Source organism: Pseudonaja textilis, chromosome 3 (assembly GCF_049901715.1).
Source record: "Pseudonaja textilis isolate UNSWEBS1 chromosome 3, rPseTex1.2, whole genome shotgun sequence".
NCBI classification, from domain to species: domain Eukaryota; kingdom Metazoa; phylum Chordata; class Lepidosauria; order Squamata; family Elapidae; genus Pseudonaja; species Pseudonaja textilis.
Window position 1 is genome coordinate 143,869,061 of NC_141992.1, and position 17,278 is coordinate 143,886,338.

Sequence of the window (17,278 nt, forward strand, 5' to 3'; positions counted from 1 at the left end):
CGGACTGTCACTTTTAAGAAGAATGAGCAAGTTAAACTTGGCTAATTATGACTTTCAGCCCCACCCCCCTTGAAATTTTATTCTCCCTCTTTATTCGAGGAACTGATCTGACACATCCAACCTGGAAAATAAAAACACTTACATTTACCACTCTGACAAGCACATGCCCCTAGCAGCTAATTTTAGAAGAGACAATTGTGTTCTGACTTTTGGATAATCGGATGTATCATTAATGCATCTTCTGCCCGACACTTTTGAATAATAAAAATTAGATAATTAAGATATTAAACTAATCCAGTTAGTTCCTCTTCTCTTGGCCTGAAAGTTGTGAGTCCAAATGGGAACAGAATTTTTTCCCCTCCCCTGCTCCTTTCTCAAATCAGACTGAGAGAGTAATCATGATGCCTAGTGGGAGTTCTGTAAATCCATGACGCTTTTCCGGCTTACTTCTAAATATAAACCTAAGGCTGTCTTCAGGCATCAGAAGTCCCACATACAATTTGTGGGCCACAAATTTGCAGACTTGTAATAAAGTCTACTTAATGCCAGCTCTGTGTATTGATCAACAGTGCATGTCTGTAAGAACTCTCCATGGGATCTATTTCCAGGTATGTTTAACATTAAAAATGAGAATACATCTTTTAGTGCTTTTTTTTTTTTTTATTGTAAAGAACCAACTGTTCCCCTGTATATGATAGTTACATCTCTTAAGGAAAAACAGAAGTTTTTATAGCAGAAAAATATTTGGTTTTTTTTTTTAAAGCAGGAACTTACTTTAAACAATCAGAACTTATCCACAACTAAATCAACATTCTGATCCAACAAGAAATAGATCAAAGTCAACTTTTTCCACTTAAGATTACTGGCAGAATTTAAAATGGAAAAGGGTCATCAAATATTTGCAAAGCCCATTCATAAAACAAACTGCAAAATGGTATATATTCGAATGATACTATTTTTTCTTTTAAAAAGAAGAAATCCCAGCAATGATTACATAACAGGCATTAGTGAGGTGTGTGGTTTTTTTTTTGCTAATACCTCCCCAAGGGTTGATTGCAGAGATATCTCATGATATCTAGTTATCAGGCATTTTGAACCACACCACAAATTTATTTCATTGTGAATCCTGCATTTTAAGTAGAAATAACTGGGGCGTATTTAAACAGGTTTGGAATGTAAAATTATTGCATACATAGAATGCCTTAATCTATACAATGTTGATGTCTATGTCAATTGGATGATATGAGTACCTGCATATTTAATTTGCTCTCCCTACAGAAAGTCAGATAAGTCAAATTACATAATTAATCAGAAGAAAGATAAAAACTATCAGATGTCAAAAAATAATGAAGAGGTGATAAGCAAAATAAAACCAAACTATCTATCTCGGTAGTTGCATCTGTGTATGTTCTGATTTTATTTTGTAAATTTTTCAATGTCTATAACTGGTGACAGTCTGATCAGCGCTCATGCAAAAACAAGGAGAATTCCCTTTTGTATGAAATATTCCCAGGATGGTGATGCTAATACCATATAAATGCATTTACAAATGCTTTATAAGTTAACAATAAAACATAATATAGCTGATGTTTAATTCTTTCTTTCTTTTTTGAACTGAATAGGCAGAGTATTTTCGTATCTTTTATAGTTCACTGTTATCTCTTTGGCCCTGGATAATAGCTGTTTGTGAACCATCTTCTGTGTAAATGAGCATGCTACTTAGTTGTTCAACACTTCCATCACAAGAATTTTGATTAGAATTTATAACTGTACCAGCCTGCAAAAGGTCTTGAGTTTCCTCCTTCTCTATCACAGTATGTGAATATACTCTAGAGTCATTCTCAATTTCCTGGGGTAATTGTGTTACTATGTAATGAGTTGCACCATTGGCAAAGTTATTGTTAGACTCCCGAACCATCGCTTGAGCAATCTCCTCTGTGACAATGATCTGTGAAATTTCTCCATCTGCTTCAACCAAATCCATGTGTTGACTTTGGATGCTCAGGGTATGGCTGTCAGCCTCTTGCATTATTATTTGAGATCCTTCTCTAGATACCATATGCACAGTTCCTTCCTCATTCAAAATAACCTGAGTGACACCTTCTTTCATCAGCTGATCAGCTGCAGCTGTATCGCACACAGCGAACTGGAGGACTCCTTCAACCATTTTCTTGAAGGCAACCTGAGCATTTTCCTGAGATGAAATTATGGTAGACGGATGCACAACTTGTGTTACTACCTCCATGGACTGTTCTTCTTCAATTTCCTGAACACCATGGAACACCTGTGTTTCCTGTGTTATGTCATCCATAGAAATGGTGTCTGCTTCTGGATTTGACATTTGCAATGCTTCTTTGTGACAAAGCTGTGCTCTATCCAAAAGTTCTACTTTGTTCTCCACCTCACCAAGTTCTGTTACAGCACAAAGCAAAGCATCTAATGCTGAGGCAGACTCAGGTGGGTGTGCCGTTGATGTATCCAGAGACTCTTGTCTCATTATCTGTTGCACCACTGCATTATTTGGGGCTGAAGCCATCCCTATAGAAACAGCATCTTCAAGAGCAGTTTCTCCTACAGAGCCTTCAACGACAAGAAGTCGTGTTTTCCCATCGGACAATTGTTCGTTAAGTATTTGTTCTGGAAGTATGCTGCTTACATGGGAGCCATTTTGATTTGTAGCTATCAGCTGTCCGTCTTCAGTTATATGTACCACCCTTGCCACTTGGCCAGCCATTGCCAAAGTCTGAAGGGTAGCTGCTGCTGTTTCTTCCACTGAGGCATCGATTGTGAAATCACTGTCATATCCCTGAATAATGATCACCTGTTGCACTTGTTCACTGGCTTGTGGATGCCTCCTCATACCATGAAGCATCTTATCGCTGACTGGAGAAATTTCATCCAGACCTGATGAAGTAAAAGGGCTGGTGGTTTCAACAAATGTAGCTCCTTGACCTTTCAGTCGACATTCATAAGACTTAGAAACTATACCTAAGAAAAGAAAGAAAGAATTTTTTTTTTTTAAAATGTCAAAAAATAGTTTCGCAAAATACAGGCATGAACAATATAAAGAAAAAAAAATCCCAAATGATATGTGATGCTGTTCTCCTTTCAAGTACAGGTTAACTACTGTGTTAAATTCTGTATCAATAGGAGCAAAGGGAATACTCATATATATGCAAGATGGTTCATGTTCAGAGGAACTTAAGAATCCCATTTCTTTCTAGCCATGCCGAGATGTATTTATATACTTTAATTAAATGCTTCAGCAACAAATTTGTATAAATCCTTTTGAATTTTCAATATTTCTGCACAAATATGACTTAAAATGTAATCTGTTTTTCACACATGCAATTGGAGGAAGATAATTCCATTAAACAAATTAGTTGAAAACATTTATATTTGTTGATTTATTTACTGAAGGAAATGATCCCAAGCTATAACTGTAAGAATTACAATTGTAAGATTCCTGAAGGTTATATTTTCTCTAAAGCTGCAGATGAAATAGCCCACACTGGGATATTAGACTGTGTATGTTTTATATATTTGTTTATTGTTTTGTTGTTGTTTTTTGGTTTGCTGATGAATCAATGTGTGGCTGAACCATAGGGCTTGACATTCAGGATAGAAGCATCAAAAGCAGACATAAAACCTGAACTATGAAAGGTAAGGGGTAAATTTAGATTTGAAAACGGCCACTGCAGCTGCATCTTGACAGACAATCTTTTCCTAGATCTAAAGATAAATTAATGAAAAAAATTGTACAGTTTGATCCCAACCAATTTATTTATAAGCAATGAATTCAATGAGATTTGAATCCTAATAAATTGTTTAAGTTGTTTGAATCTACACAATGGACATCAAATTTGAATTTCTAATAGTAAAATCAGTCAATTATTTAATCTGCAATTATCCATTTGGGTTAACAATAGCACTGATAAATTGACTACAGAATATAAAACGTAGTCTGTATTTATTTATTTTTTATTTTTTAAAACTCACTTTAAAATTCTTTGGCCAGGTCACAATTACCAACAGTAGTTATGAAGATACATAATGGGCAGCTTATGTATTGTAAGAAATACAATAGGAGTTACACTTTGAAGATGAAGTTCAAATAAGAATCACAAGCTGTTTAATAAAGGCTGCAGTTACATAATACAATTAATTTGTAACAAAATCCCCTAACATATAAACAGTCTGTGCATGTTCTCAGATATTATTTGCTAGATATTCACTGATCTCCTGTGCCCTCCTTACCAGCTGAGCTTCTTTCAGGTCAACTTATTGCTGTGGAACATGCCCACAGAGCTGTGGACAGGCTGAATCAGAAAACAATGTGCAGTTTATATATCAATGCCACAAAGGGCCCACCATTTGTCTGGAAACAAATCTGTTTACAGTTGAGGAAGAACCCCCTCAGGATTGAGTTCGATTCTAGGTTCCATTGGGCTATCGCTTAAACTTGAAAAGCTGGTTTACTATGATTTACTGTGGATGTACAACATTGTCCTTGGAATGACTGTCACAAACTGAGTAGCATGATGCAATAAGAATGAATCTGCTGAATTTAAAATTGAAGAAGATATACAAAGGGGTTATGCAAGATTGCTAAATATTGTTAATATAGCAGTCAAGAGCATGTGGCAACTACTTCAAATTATTTGCTCCTCGGACAGCAGCCTGGTTCCAATACCTACACATAATAATTTAGCAGAGTAACACAAACTCATATGATCTTGTATTAATACAACCCAGTCAGTAAGCAGAACCTATGTCACCTTACTGGCTTGCCCAAAGCCAATTCAATGTGCATGTAAAATGAATCATCTACATTTTATCATCCCTAACATTTCATATATATCTCAATACCATTTTTGATGAAATTAAGATGTATCAGGATTTTAGGTTTAAAAACACTGTTCCACTTTCAGAATAACTCTACGCCAGCTATTAAGACTAGAATGCACCCATTATCAAAACAAAATTACATTATACCATTCTAATTTTAGATGGCAAGACAGAAGGGAGCCTTTATGTCATTTAGAGAAAAGTTTTTTTAAAAATTGAAGGGACTGAAATGTATGTCCAAGTAAAACAGCATGATTGATTTGGCACCCACTGATGGATTAAATTCTGGCAAGGAAAAACTGTGGAGAAGCACGAAATGGTTCTTTGTATCATTAACCTTATGCTCTTTCTCTATGGATATCATACTCAAGATTCTCAGCTTGAAAAAAAGAATATAAGGGAGAACATAACACAAAGAGACAATTAAAAATCAGAACTGATTCATATTTTTCAAGAGAACGATGTAATTAATTTCCACATGTGTCTTGCTTTCATCGACAAGATGTAGGCCCAGACTTGCAATGATATGGACTTAAATCAAAACACAATTCTGCTCCAATATTATCCGTTGGACTAATTCCACAGATAAAGTCTTAAGAGCAAACAGGCATGAAGTGACACTGCATCAGAGCAGAATAAGAACAGAAGATAAAGGAATATGTTCCCTCCCTTGGCTTCAGAGGTAAATGCTGCATCTGTGATTTTATGCATGTCCAGTCTTTGCTCAGCAATTGAACGGGAAGTCTCTTGGGGGCTTGAGTTATCCTGTAAATTCCTTGCAGCACAGATAATTATGCCATTCTGACTGCTTGCTTAATCTATTTGAATCCAGAGGTGAGTTAGGCCACTTCCTGACCATTAAAGTAAACTACATGGGTAAATACTGCTGTCACTAAAGGGGTGTGATGAAGCTTAACTACACCAACATCTTAACTTCGGCTCAGTGCAACCCAAGCTATTCCATCATAGTTCATAAATGCGATTGCAGGTCCATCTTTTGATTCAGCAATTTAATAACTTCGAGTGCTGTCAGTAGTGCTTTGAAAAATGGATCCTATAAAATGTAACAGCCTCAATCAGATTGTAAAAGATTCACCCACGGAAGATTCTCCCATTTTCAACTATAATGAATTAATGTTGAGCTGTGTAGAAGTTCAAGTGTCAGTTAAACTAATGGGAATCTGTAGTGTAGGCTTAAATTTTAACTGGGCCAAAAATTTATTGGGAACATCAAGTTCAATTTTAGTGATCTTCATGGTAAATGTAATATGTGTAGCTGAATGGATTCCCTTTGTTTTGAGAGGATGGAAGTTAACAGAAAAAAATGTAATTCTAGAGATATGTTTTAAGAATTAGTTATGGCAGAGCTCTCCCCTCCCATTTTCCTCCTCATTTTTTTCTATTAAACATCACTGTATCAAAGAAATCTTATATTTTAGAAATGCATTTTAAACAAATGCTGGAACAAAGGAATGAAGAATTTTTGTTGGACATAACAATCATAAAAGTAAAATGCAAAGATGGCTGTAGTTGCTGTTGATCATCATTACAAAGTATAAAGGAACAGAATTATATTTTAAATTGATAAGATACCATAATGTAAGATTGCTTATCGAGGGATAAAAGATCCTATGGATGTGTTTCATATCTATGGATATCAGGATCACAGAATTGGTTATTTTCCAAATATTCTGTATTTTCAACAGAGCCCTTATTCATCAGCTGGCATTTGGAGCAATTATTTAAGAAGTGGAAAATCTCAAATATTTTGGGATATATCATTATTTGTATACTCCATGTTTGTAGGCCACCTTCTCAACAAAATGAGACAAGATATGCTTTATTTAATGTGATTAATGAAGAATACAAATAAGATTTAGCCCAGCTGTGTTTTTGAAACCAAGAACTGAGTATTTTGCTGTTGTAGGTCTATATTATTTTTGCTATAGCCCTCATTTCCCTGGCCTCCACCCTCTTAGAATAAATACCTTATTCTTTTGTTAAGCTCACATTTAATTAAAATGTACAGGATTTGTGCAGTGAACTTGAATGAAACAAATAAAACAAGGGCCCCCCTCTCTTGAAGGCATACGTTGTGAATGAAAAATGTCATTACAGTCTAAAAAATTTTGCAGTAAACAGGGCCTACAGAGGGAAGTTTCCTCTGTAATGACATCCATAAAATACACAAATGGCACTTTTAGTACCATCCTGAATATGGCATTTTCTGTGCTCTACACACAATCTAAATGGTTTGATCATAGAGCATAATACTCCATTGGGTTTATAGAACAATCAATGTTCCATAAAATGATGTATTTATCCAATAGTAGGCTCAGCAGTTACTGGTGTATGACATTGTAGGACACTGGCTTTATACTGTTCAGCAGCACACATGCTGGCTGTAAAACTTATCTAACACTACTTCAACAACTTCATCTCATCTGTGTCAAGTAATTTGTTGAAGCCTCAGCTTGGCTTAAAAAAAAACTTGTAATAAAAATTCATAGAATTTTCAAGAGAATGAAAGCTGATGACAATAGAAAGGTCACATTGTGTCTCCACTAAAGGGGTCAAGGGTTATTTGCAGTTCTAAAACAGAAAGTAGATTTCATGCATCGTGTAGCAGATAAAGATGGCATTAAAAAGACTTGTCTCCAAAAGTAATGCATAACGTATCAGGAAAGTCTGGGTTAGCGCAATATTGCATGTAAACCTCCACTTTGGCTTTTCTTTTATACTTTAACAGGCATCCATCGGGGCCAAGTGTACCTTGCTGATCAAGACAAAATCAAGGAAATGGACTAAAGAATGCTGAGTGAGAGATGCGTATTTTTTAACTATATGTTTTGGTAACTTTACCTTTTTTTCCCTATATAGGTGTTATTAAAGATTTTATCTACTGGGCACTGTGACATTACTCCTGCTGGTTATTTCCCTATTTTATGTTCATTATTATTATAATTGAATATTTTAAATAATATTACACGAAAGACAATCTTTAGGCAGTATATTTCATCCAACTGAAATTACAGTGTTAATATTTAGTTTCGATGAAAAGTTTCTCAAAACCCAGTTCCAGTATTCTAGTTACCTTCCTTTTCTCCTTCTCTTTCACTTAGACTTGACCGCCCCCCCCCCAAAAAAAAATTAGGGGACTAACATTGATAGTTGATATGTTGGCTAACTCCATTGGGGTAATGAAATAGAAATCCTGCCCTGTAGCTGGATAATGAGTGAAAAGAATTCCAAAGGTGTGTAGCACTCAATGTGTTATTTTTTAAATCATTTTCAATTATGCCCATTTTTATGGGAAGCCACTGTAGGAGATGACCAGGTAGACCCTGAGGGTGGGGTCAAACACGTCATCTGTTTGGAATCCTTATGTTTCCACAAAAGTTCTAAGTCCAATCCTCCCCCATGAATTCTGTTGACCCTTATCTAAAGCCAATTACCATTGACCATTAGAAGATCAGATTCTTGTGTATAAGTAGAATGAATTAAAGTTCTAGTGCTTTGAACTCTACTCCTGTTCCTGGTTTCTTATGCCTAACCCACTTACTGAGCATATACTATACAATGTACTAGAAGCAGTTAGAAATTTGATTCCAAAATTCTTATCACTAGAACTATTCTTGCTATGGTTCCCAATGCCTGCAAATGTCTTCCAAAGCAACCTAGATAAAAGTAAGCATAATTTTTCTCTAACTGTTCATAAAACAAGGGTGGGAATAACACATCATTTTTATGGCTCTAAAACAAGCTACAATCTGAACTAACTGGTCAGGATTTTTTTACCCAGGGAGCAAGCATGGAAATAATAAAATTATGCTAACTTTGCAGAAAGCAAAAGGGTTAATATCATTCTTTTTTATTTTATTATACTAAGCTAATTAACAAGGCAACATATACATATATAAAATGGTTTTAATAATAAAAAGAAGGAAAAGAGTCAAAAGGGGGAGTCTGGAAAATAACATATTCAACAAAATCTGGACCATGTCAATTAAAAGTCGTCTTCCTTGTCCCTTTGTTGAAAAAGCAATTAATTCATGTATTGGCAGACAAGATATATCAACAATTCATTGCTGCAACTCTGTTATAGATTTCCCCTTCCAGTGTCCTATGATAACTCTTTTTAGCCAGCAGGTGTTTATTTCACTCTGAGGAAATGGTGAGAGGAAGTCAAGCAAAACTAGCTGTATTATTTTGCCTGTCTTAATGCAAGTGTGCAGCCACCTGAAGGTTTTTCTAGTGATTCCACAAAGCTATTCCCATGCTATTATTTAGTTAGTTGCTTGTTTTATTTATAAGCCGTCTCAATTTCCAAGCAAATCTAGCCAATGTACACAATATTACATTATGATTACTGCAGTTTTTAATCCCGGCATAGCATGATTTGCCCCCTTTAAAGGGACAAGTCATATTAAAAAAAGACTTTAAACCAGGCATGTCCAACTTGGCAATTTTAAGACCTGTAGATTTCAGGTCCCAGAATAGGAGTTGCCATGTTGGCTGGGAAATTCTGGGAACTGAAGTCCTACAAGACATACAGTGCACATAAGAAGAGGCTCAGGACTTTAGCCATCATCCCATTTGTGATAGGGTCAATCAAGCAGGAAAACATTTCTAATGAGACCTGTATCAATTCCTCTAGAGCATGTTCTGGGCTTACAAATCGAAATTGTGCCATATTAGCTTTGTCAGCTATTTTTAAACCTATGTTACTCTGTGAAGAATCGTATGCATACACATTGCCACAAAAATAATTTATACTATCAAAAACAATGACAACTAGCAGATAGTTTACAAGATAGTATTGTATTCTCTTGAGTAATTCAGCTGAGAATTTGGGGTTTTGTATTTAACTTGGCTCCTTATGTTTTCCTGTTGTTGCACTAAAACAATTACTGTCATAACTTGCTACTCATATATGCTTTGTTTATAAATGGAAGCACGGTATAGTGTATTGTCATATCTTTCCAGAGCAAATTATAGGAAATAACCATTTATCTTCATTGCAGACACTTTCTTATGTTTGGTAGAAAACAAACCAGTATTCACCAACTGCACAGAGGCACCATTAAAATCAGATTTACAGTAAACAGAACCTGCAGCTGGGGTAAAACACTGTTAGTATTTTAATTATCAGCAAGACTTTTTGGAGGTCTAACATCTGCTCACAGCCAAAAGACAGCAGCTGCTTGTGTACACATGAAACAATGTGAATTTTTGTCTATAAATATTAAAATATACTGTATATGGTGTACATGTTGCCACGACACTCTTATTAGGACCGCCATGTCTATGGGGCATCTAAAACTCTTTTTTGCTTCTAGTAAATTCACAGTAAATTCTTCCTTCAGAAGAATTAGAGCCAAAGAAAACAGTAATTCTTGAATCCATAAATTGAACATACTTACAGGGGTTATTTAACTAAGAAAATGCTTAGAATCTAAATCCTTAAAAAATATCAGTGGTATGTTCTGATCACTGTACTTCCAAATGACATCAAGGTGAGGACACTTCAGAATAATGTTGAGGGCCAAATCCAATAAAAAAATTAATATTTATAATCTTTATTCTCTTTACAGTTCTCAAATATATTTTTGAATGTTAATATCTAGAAAGCACCAAGGACCCTTGATTTCAATGCTGAGCTATAAATATTCTCCTTTATTGGTACTTACACTACCGCAATAGAGCCTACATATGGGGTAGAATTCAAATTTTTAACAACCAGTTCTGTGGGCGTGGCTTAGGTGGTGGGTGTGGCTTGGTAGTCATGTGACTGGGTGGATATGGCTTGGTGGTCATGTTATTGGCTGGGTGTGGCCAACTCAACATCACTCACATCGAGGCACGCATCTCCTTGCCTGGCCTCTCATGATTGTGGGGATGCTACAACAGTTGTAAGTGTGAAAAATAGTCCATAAGTCACTTTTTTCAGTGCAATGGTAACTTTGAATGGTCACTCCACACAAGCAAAGTACCAGCAAAGGAGTGGGGGAAAAACTCCAGAGACCTTCCTGAGACAGGAAGTTGAGTCCTGCCAAGAATGTAATAAGGGTTAACAGAGAGGCAGTTTCTGTAAGCAACACCAGAATGTTTCCTTTCTGCCTTCCTTACAGGATTAGGCCAGTAATTTCTTCTAACAACCAGTTCTCTGAACTGCTTAGAATATTAACAATCAGTTCTAGCAAATTAGGTGTGAACTGGTAGAATCCCACCCCTGCCTACATACAGCTGTCTTTGAAGATAACTCAAATGTACAGAAAGTAACACCCAGATTGTTGGGAGGCTACTTGATTTTTCTAAAAAGATACTTGTGTTGGGATAGCAATTGTGTGCATGGTTGTAATATCATGTTTAGAAGAGTTTTGATGAAGGTATGCAAATTCCCACAAATAAATCAATATTGCAAAATTCACCATGCATTTGTAAAGCAACTTCAAAAAGCAGATTGATACCTGACTTCATCCTGAAAAACAGCATATGTTTACCGCAATGGCCCAATTCTTAATTTTTGTCAACAGTGTGTTTTGAACTAAGTTGTCCAACAATACAGGCTTTGCTGCAGTGTTTTGCTCTCTGATAAAGCATTAGGAATAGCTGCCAATCAAATGAAAAAAGATAGCCAATTTGTCACATCTTTTCACTGCCAATCTATGAAATGTGCTTAAACACATTTCGTTAATACTGACATATGCTCATCACTATTTAGCAATTTAGTTCAACTGTGCTCAATGTCTTAGAAATTCTAGCTGGGGATAATGGGGTTTCCAGTTGAACACAACTAAAAACATATCTTATCTCCAACAGTTTTTAAAATGTGTTGTCGTTTGCAGTATGCTATTGGATGTTTAAGTTATTTTGATTTCTCTGTGATGGTTCCCTTCATTCTATTCATGCTTGAACTCCATAAAAGGTGGCTGCGGAAGAATTTCATGGACATATAAGAACTATAGAGATAAAATATCTAACAATGTTGCTGATGGAAGACATATAGACGGCAAATGCTGCTGTTTTCAAACACTTCAAAATTAACTCCTTTTAACAATAAGGCCCTCCTAATATTCGTACTGTTATTAAATCTACCAATCCTTTAAAGATGGATCAAATGCAGAACAGAAAACACAAGCAGCATAAATATTCAATCTACTTGATAGGCTACAAGTGAAAGTGTGTTGCTTAGGTTCTATTTGCTAAAGGATATTTTAGGATGTATTTAATGCAGTGCAATCTTTAGCTATAGTACAGATTCACGTCAAACTCACGGAGTCACGGTGGCATCACGTGACACATTGGGACTTCCTCCTTTCACTAAACGGGGTGTGGGTGTGGCCAGCATGTGATGCATCTGGCCCATGGGCTGGGAGTTTGACAGCCCTACTATAGTAGATGGTGGTTTTTTTTTATGACTGCACTTTTCAGTACAATTGTCCATGGATGTATATTCTCTCAATCAAACATCAATATATCAGTGCACTTCTAGTCCTTTTTATATCCAGAAATATTAGCTGTAATGCACAGAAACTTAGCCTCTGCTTCTTATAGCTGTGGATATTAATTAGATTAGCACACCGCATTGTATTGTTTTGCTTTAGGAGGAAATGTTTTCCCCCCCACTATGCTATGAGCCTTCCCTATGATTGCGATTGTAATTACATAAACTGAAATCACTTTCTCCCCCATATCCATTTTAATCCTTAAGCATACTTTCTAAAGCAAATTAATACCTCACAAATGATACAATTGATCGAACAAAGCTGATTTTTCATTTCTATTCAATATAATGGGCAGACATTATTCAGCACTATTCAATTGTTTCTAGCTTATATATGGACATAAAATGCAAGGCTGCTTGTGATTTCAGACCTCACACTGGACATTCAAACTGCTTTTGAAAGGATAGCATCTCCCTTACTCACTAACAGAAACCTTCAAAAAATGGAAATCAAAGGTGTTGCATGCAGTGGTGGGTTGCAACTGGTTTCACAATCGGTTTGGTGAGCGCGCGCATGCAACATTCAAAAAACGCCCTTTTTAAGCTTAAAAATTTACCTTCTACTGTATGTCAGCGCTGGTAAGTAAAACAGCTGAGGCGCAGCAATCCATTGTGCCGTGCGAATCAGCTGAGCTAAAAAATAGGGAAATAGAGGAAAGGGCAAGGGTAGGTGAGTGGGGTCAAGTGCTCACTGGAACTACCGGTCCAAACTGATAGCAGCCCACCACTGGTTGCATGCTGAGAAAAGTTTTTCTCATTCATTTCTCATTCTCTTTTCTCTCTTTGATTACTTTAAGGTGAAGATCTTGAGGTGGATTAGTATAGCTGCCACCATAAATAACATAGAATTTGACTATTCACAGATGCTGAACTTCACTGTGAAATGGAGACACCTGAGCTAGCCAACAAGTAAACACCCAGACAGAATTGTAGTTTCCTAAGCTTAAAGTGCAAATTAGGAAAGATGACTTTTTTTTTCCCAGAAATACTTTTACAGCAGGGATGTCAAACTCAATTTCATTGAGGGCTGAATCAGGGTTGTGTTTGACCTCAGGGGGCCGGTGTGGGTGGCCAGCATGACATCACTCATGTTGGGCGTGCCTATGGCCCAAGTGCTCTGCCAGCAAAATGGCCTCCTGGGCCCAGTTTTCGGCTGCGATGGCCTCCTGCAGTCCTTTGCCAGAGAAAACGGAGCTCGGGGGGCATGCTGGCAGAGGGCTGCAGAAGGCCATCACGGCCCAAAAATGAAACCTGGGATGGATGTGCGTGGCTCTCCTGAGGTCTGTTTTCACTGGCAGAGGCACTGCAGGCCAGCCCTTTGCTGTTTCCAGGGTGGCCCGGGGGCCAGATCTAAGTACTCCATATGCCAGATCTGGCCCACAGGCCTGGAGTTTGACAGCCCTGTTTTAGAGTAACCCTTCTTGCTATTCTTTTTTTTTCTTTTCCCCAATCTTTAGATTCATAGATCTATCTGGGAATGAAAAACAATCATCTTTACTTTTATCTCCTTTAAAAACCCACAAAAAATTTGTGGCAGATCCTTGGAATGAACTTAGGTACATCAACTCCAAATTCACTGTACACGCACTTAGTTCTCTGTGATTTCAAATCATCTTATTCCTGCTGAATTTAAATGCAGATTTCTAACTTGTTTAAATAAACACTATTTAAACCTGTTAGTTGGTCAAATGCAAACACCGCACATTAAGCAGGGAATATCAACCACTCATGAAAATGATGGGAAGTGACATCAAAGTAATAACATGATTACAGGTTTATGGATTTCTGAAGTCAACATAAGCCAAATCCACCCCCTTCCCAAACCCTTATGTGATTTTAGCAGATGAGATGTTTCAGCACAGTTTGTTTTTGATCTGAAATGTATATAGCACATTCAGATCAGCAATCCTGTAACTTGAAAGACTGCTAGAAGCATTTGGAGGCCTAACAGAAAACAAGAAACGGCATGAATTGGGAAGGAAGTCAGTATGACAACTGGGGACAAGGGGCACAATAAGGCAAGAAGTGAGACAAATTGCAGCTTATGGATGCTACCAGCAAGCCTTCACAAAATAGTCACACTGAAAGCATTGTGCAGGAACAAAAGGCCGTAATGACAGAATTGGGCATTTTTTTTTTGTTTCGGAAAGCAGCCAGCCACAGATGGGTCTGTCATACCGTATGCTTCCTTTTTAGGAAACCTCAGCTACTGTCACTTGGCATCATGCTTATAGACAAAGGAAGCTACAGGCTGAAGTGTGAGGAGGCCAAAGGGACTACCAAATAGGTCTACGAATACCCCAATTTTTAGTATGTTCCATTTGATTAGCTGGTCATCGAGAATTCTATTTAAACACCATGCTGTAGAGATTTCACTTGTCCTTTAATTCTATTCATACATTTTCATTTTTAATTAGATCACATCGTAAGTAACACAAAAGCCTTCAATCAAAATATCATTTTCTAGATGTGGCTGCCCTCTTTCTTGGCAGTTTGCAAAGTAAATGAAACAAATCCTCCTTCTTTTAATATATGGGCAAAAGTATTTGCTGTATGTAAATGAAACCAATACATTTAGACCAGGGGTGTCAAACTCAATTTCATTGAGGGCCACATCAGAATTGTGTTTGACCTTGGGGGTTTGGGGGACGTGGCCAGGGGGGCGTGGCCAGCTCAACATCACTCGTGTCAGGGGCAGGGCTGGGGTGGGGATCCATTGTCTCCAGCAGAGGGAGACAAGACCACTCTTTGTCCTTCTTTTTCCTTCCTTGCTCTCTTCCCATCTTTCCTTTTTTTCTTTCCTCTTTTCCTTTCTCCTTTCCTGTCCCTTTTTGGATGCTGAAATGCAAAAGGGGGAACATTTCTCCTTTTGTTTTGTTTTGCTCTTAGTTTGTTTTGCTAGCGTTTTCTCACATAGGACTTCTCCCTTTCCTACCCTTCTTTCCCCTCATTTTTAAATTGGCAAATTCAAACAACTTTGAAATAAAGTACTAAACAGACTGCCAGTTTATGGTATCCAAGCACAGACAGTAGATTTCCTTGCATTTCTACTATCTCATGCACCCATAAATTCAACCATTTTATAAATATAGGAATAGTGAAGGTTCTTTTAAAAAGAAAACCATTATTTGGAAGCAGATAAGGGACATTTACCAGAGGCAAGAAAGTCTATTTGGGCATTTTAAGACTAAAGTTGACCTCCTCTATTCCCAATCTTCCCTGGTGCTGGTTTCTCTCTCATAATACTTTTTAAGATAAATGTAAAAATTCAGGGTGAAAGGAACTGGAAGCCAGGTAAGGATTAAGATGAAAGCAATAAGTTGATTTTGAACCAAATCTTGATTTGGCTTTTTTGAACTTGTATTCCTTTCCCTAACACCCTTTTTCTTACAAATATTATGTTATGCTGCTGGTGGTGGAATTCCAGGAGTTGAAGTCCATACAACGTAAAGTTACCAAGGTTGAGAAACATTGGAATGATTGCTGGGGATTTTTCTACAATGAAAAGAGATCCTATCTGCCTAATCCTTTTGGTTATGTCCATAAAGTTTCTCTTTTACCAATAATTATACATATAAATATATAAATATTTTGCAGTTACATAATCAAATAGAGAGGTCCTTGCTGCAGACAGAATCAAGAGTACAAATAGTTGCAGACAATGGCAAGGGAGACGTGAACTATCATGTGGACCTTGGAATGGCCTAATTTCTTGGTAGCAGACAGTTCATCTCATAAAATCAGATGTTAGTACAGAAAGATACAGCCACACATTCCTTTAGGATACAGGATCTACAAGAAGGATGGCAGGTTCAAAGATTATTAGATGGCAGGTCCAAAGATCCAGAGAGAAATGCCTAGTGTTTCTGAAGTAGAAATCTTTGGAGCAGGAAACATCAAAATGTTGGCAAAGGCTATCAGCAAAATGTCCAAAGTGTAGTACATATAATGGACTTCTTTTCTTCTAAAATACTGTGTTCTAGAAAAAAAAAAGTATGCGGAAAATATTAAGCCTTATAAAACAGTTTTAAGCAGGGGTGTCCAACCTTGGCAAGTTTAAGATTTGTGATCTTCCACTTCTGAAGTTGAAGTTCAACTTCCTTATGGCTGGCTGGGGAATTCTGGGAACTGAAGTCCACAAGTCTTAAAGTTGCCAGGGTTAGACACTCCTGCTTTAAAAGTTTCAACAGGCTCAGCCAGCAAGTCTTTAACTAAATGTATACTATGAGAAGGGTTGCATAGGATGAGAAACCAAATTACAACAGTTACATGGGCTATAGCAGCTCCCTTGGGTAACATGACTCTGCTGTTATGAAAATTGCAATAGAGACATTTGTCATTACAGGATACTGCTGCAGTGCATCAGAGACGAAGCCAACAACTATTCTGTTCCAGTGAGGCAGAGTAGAGACATGTGGGTTCAAATGTCACAGTTTTCATTTTGAGATCTCTGGTGTCTCCTATTCATATATTCTGGACAATACACAATCGTTTTTATTTTCCCTTCCTTCAGCCTGAATTTATAAACAATTCCACTGAGAAAGCAGAAAAAAAGGAAGGTGGCAGAAGAAATAATCATACTCACAGAATGCTTATTGGTAGTTGCTCATCAAACTAAATTGAGGTTTTCCAGTGATACCACAAAGTTCAGGCCTGAGTCATGCACTTTTCAACATTTTGATTAATGACTTGGATGAAAGGATAGAAGGAATGGTTATAAAATTTGCAGATGACACAAAATTGGATAGGATAGTTAATATTCCGAAACATAAAAATAAAATTCAAAATGATTTTGATAGGTTAGAAAATGAAATTACAGAGAAAAATGCAAAGTTGTGCACTTGGGAAACACAACAAAAACCTCAATGCATAGTTAGAGGATTAAAAATACCTGTTTTGGCAATTGTTACCAGTTTTTTTAAA

General features: G+C 36.9%; 1 protein-coding gene and 1 long non-coding RNA gene across 2 annotated transcripts in view; one reads left to right on the forward strand and one right to left on the reverse strand.

Moving 5' to 3' along the window:
* Positions 1-544: 544 nt before the first annotated feature.
* LOC148126353 (uncharacterized) lies at positions 545-7,839 on the forward strand. Its single transcript, XR_015743154.1, has 3 exons — positions 545-608; positions 5,351-5,530; positions 7,598-7,839. It is a non-coding gene; the product is annotated as an uncharacterized LOC148126353 (long non-coding RNA).
* The window catches only part of ZNF407 (zinc finger protein 407), a 354,338-nt gene continuing 338,449 nt past the window's right edge, over positions 1,390-17,278 (reverse strand). Inside the window, exon 9 of the mRNA XM_026699460.2 lies at positions 1,390-2,988. Within this exon, the coding sequence (XP_026555245.1) occupies positions 1,643-2,988 (1,346 nt within the window). The 3' untranslated portion in view covers positions 1,390-1,642. The remainder of the gene's footprint in view (positions 2,989-17,278) is intronic.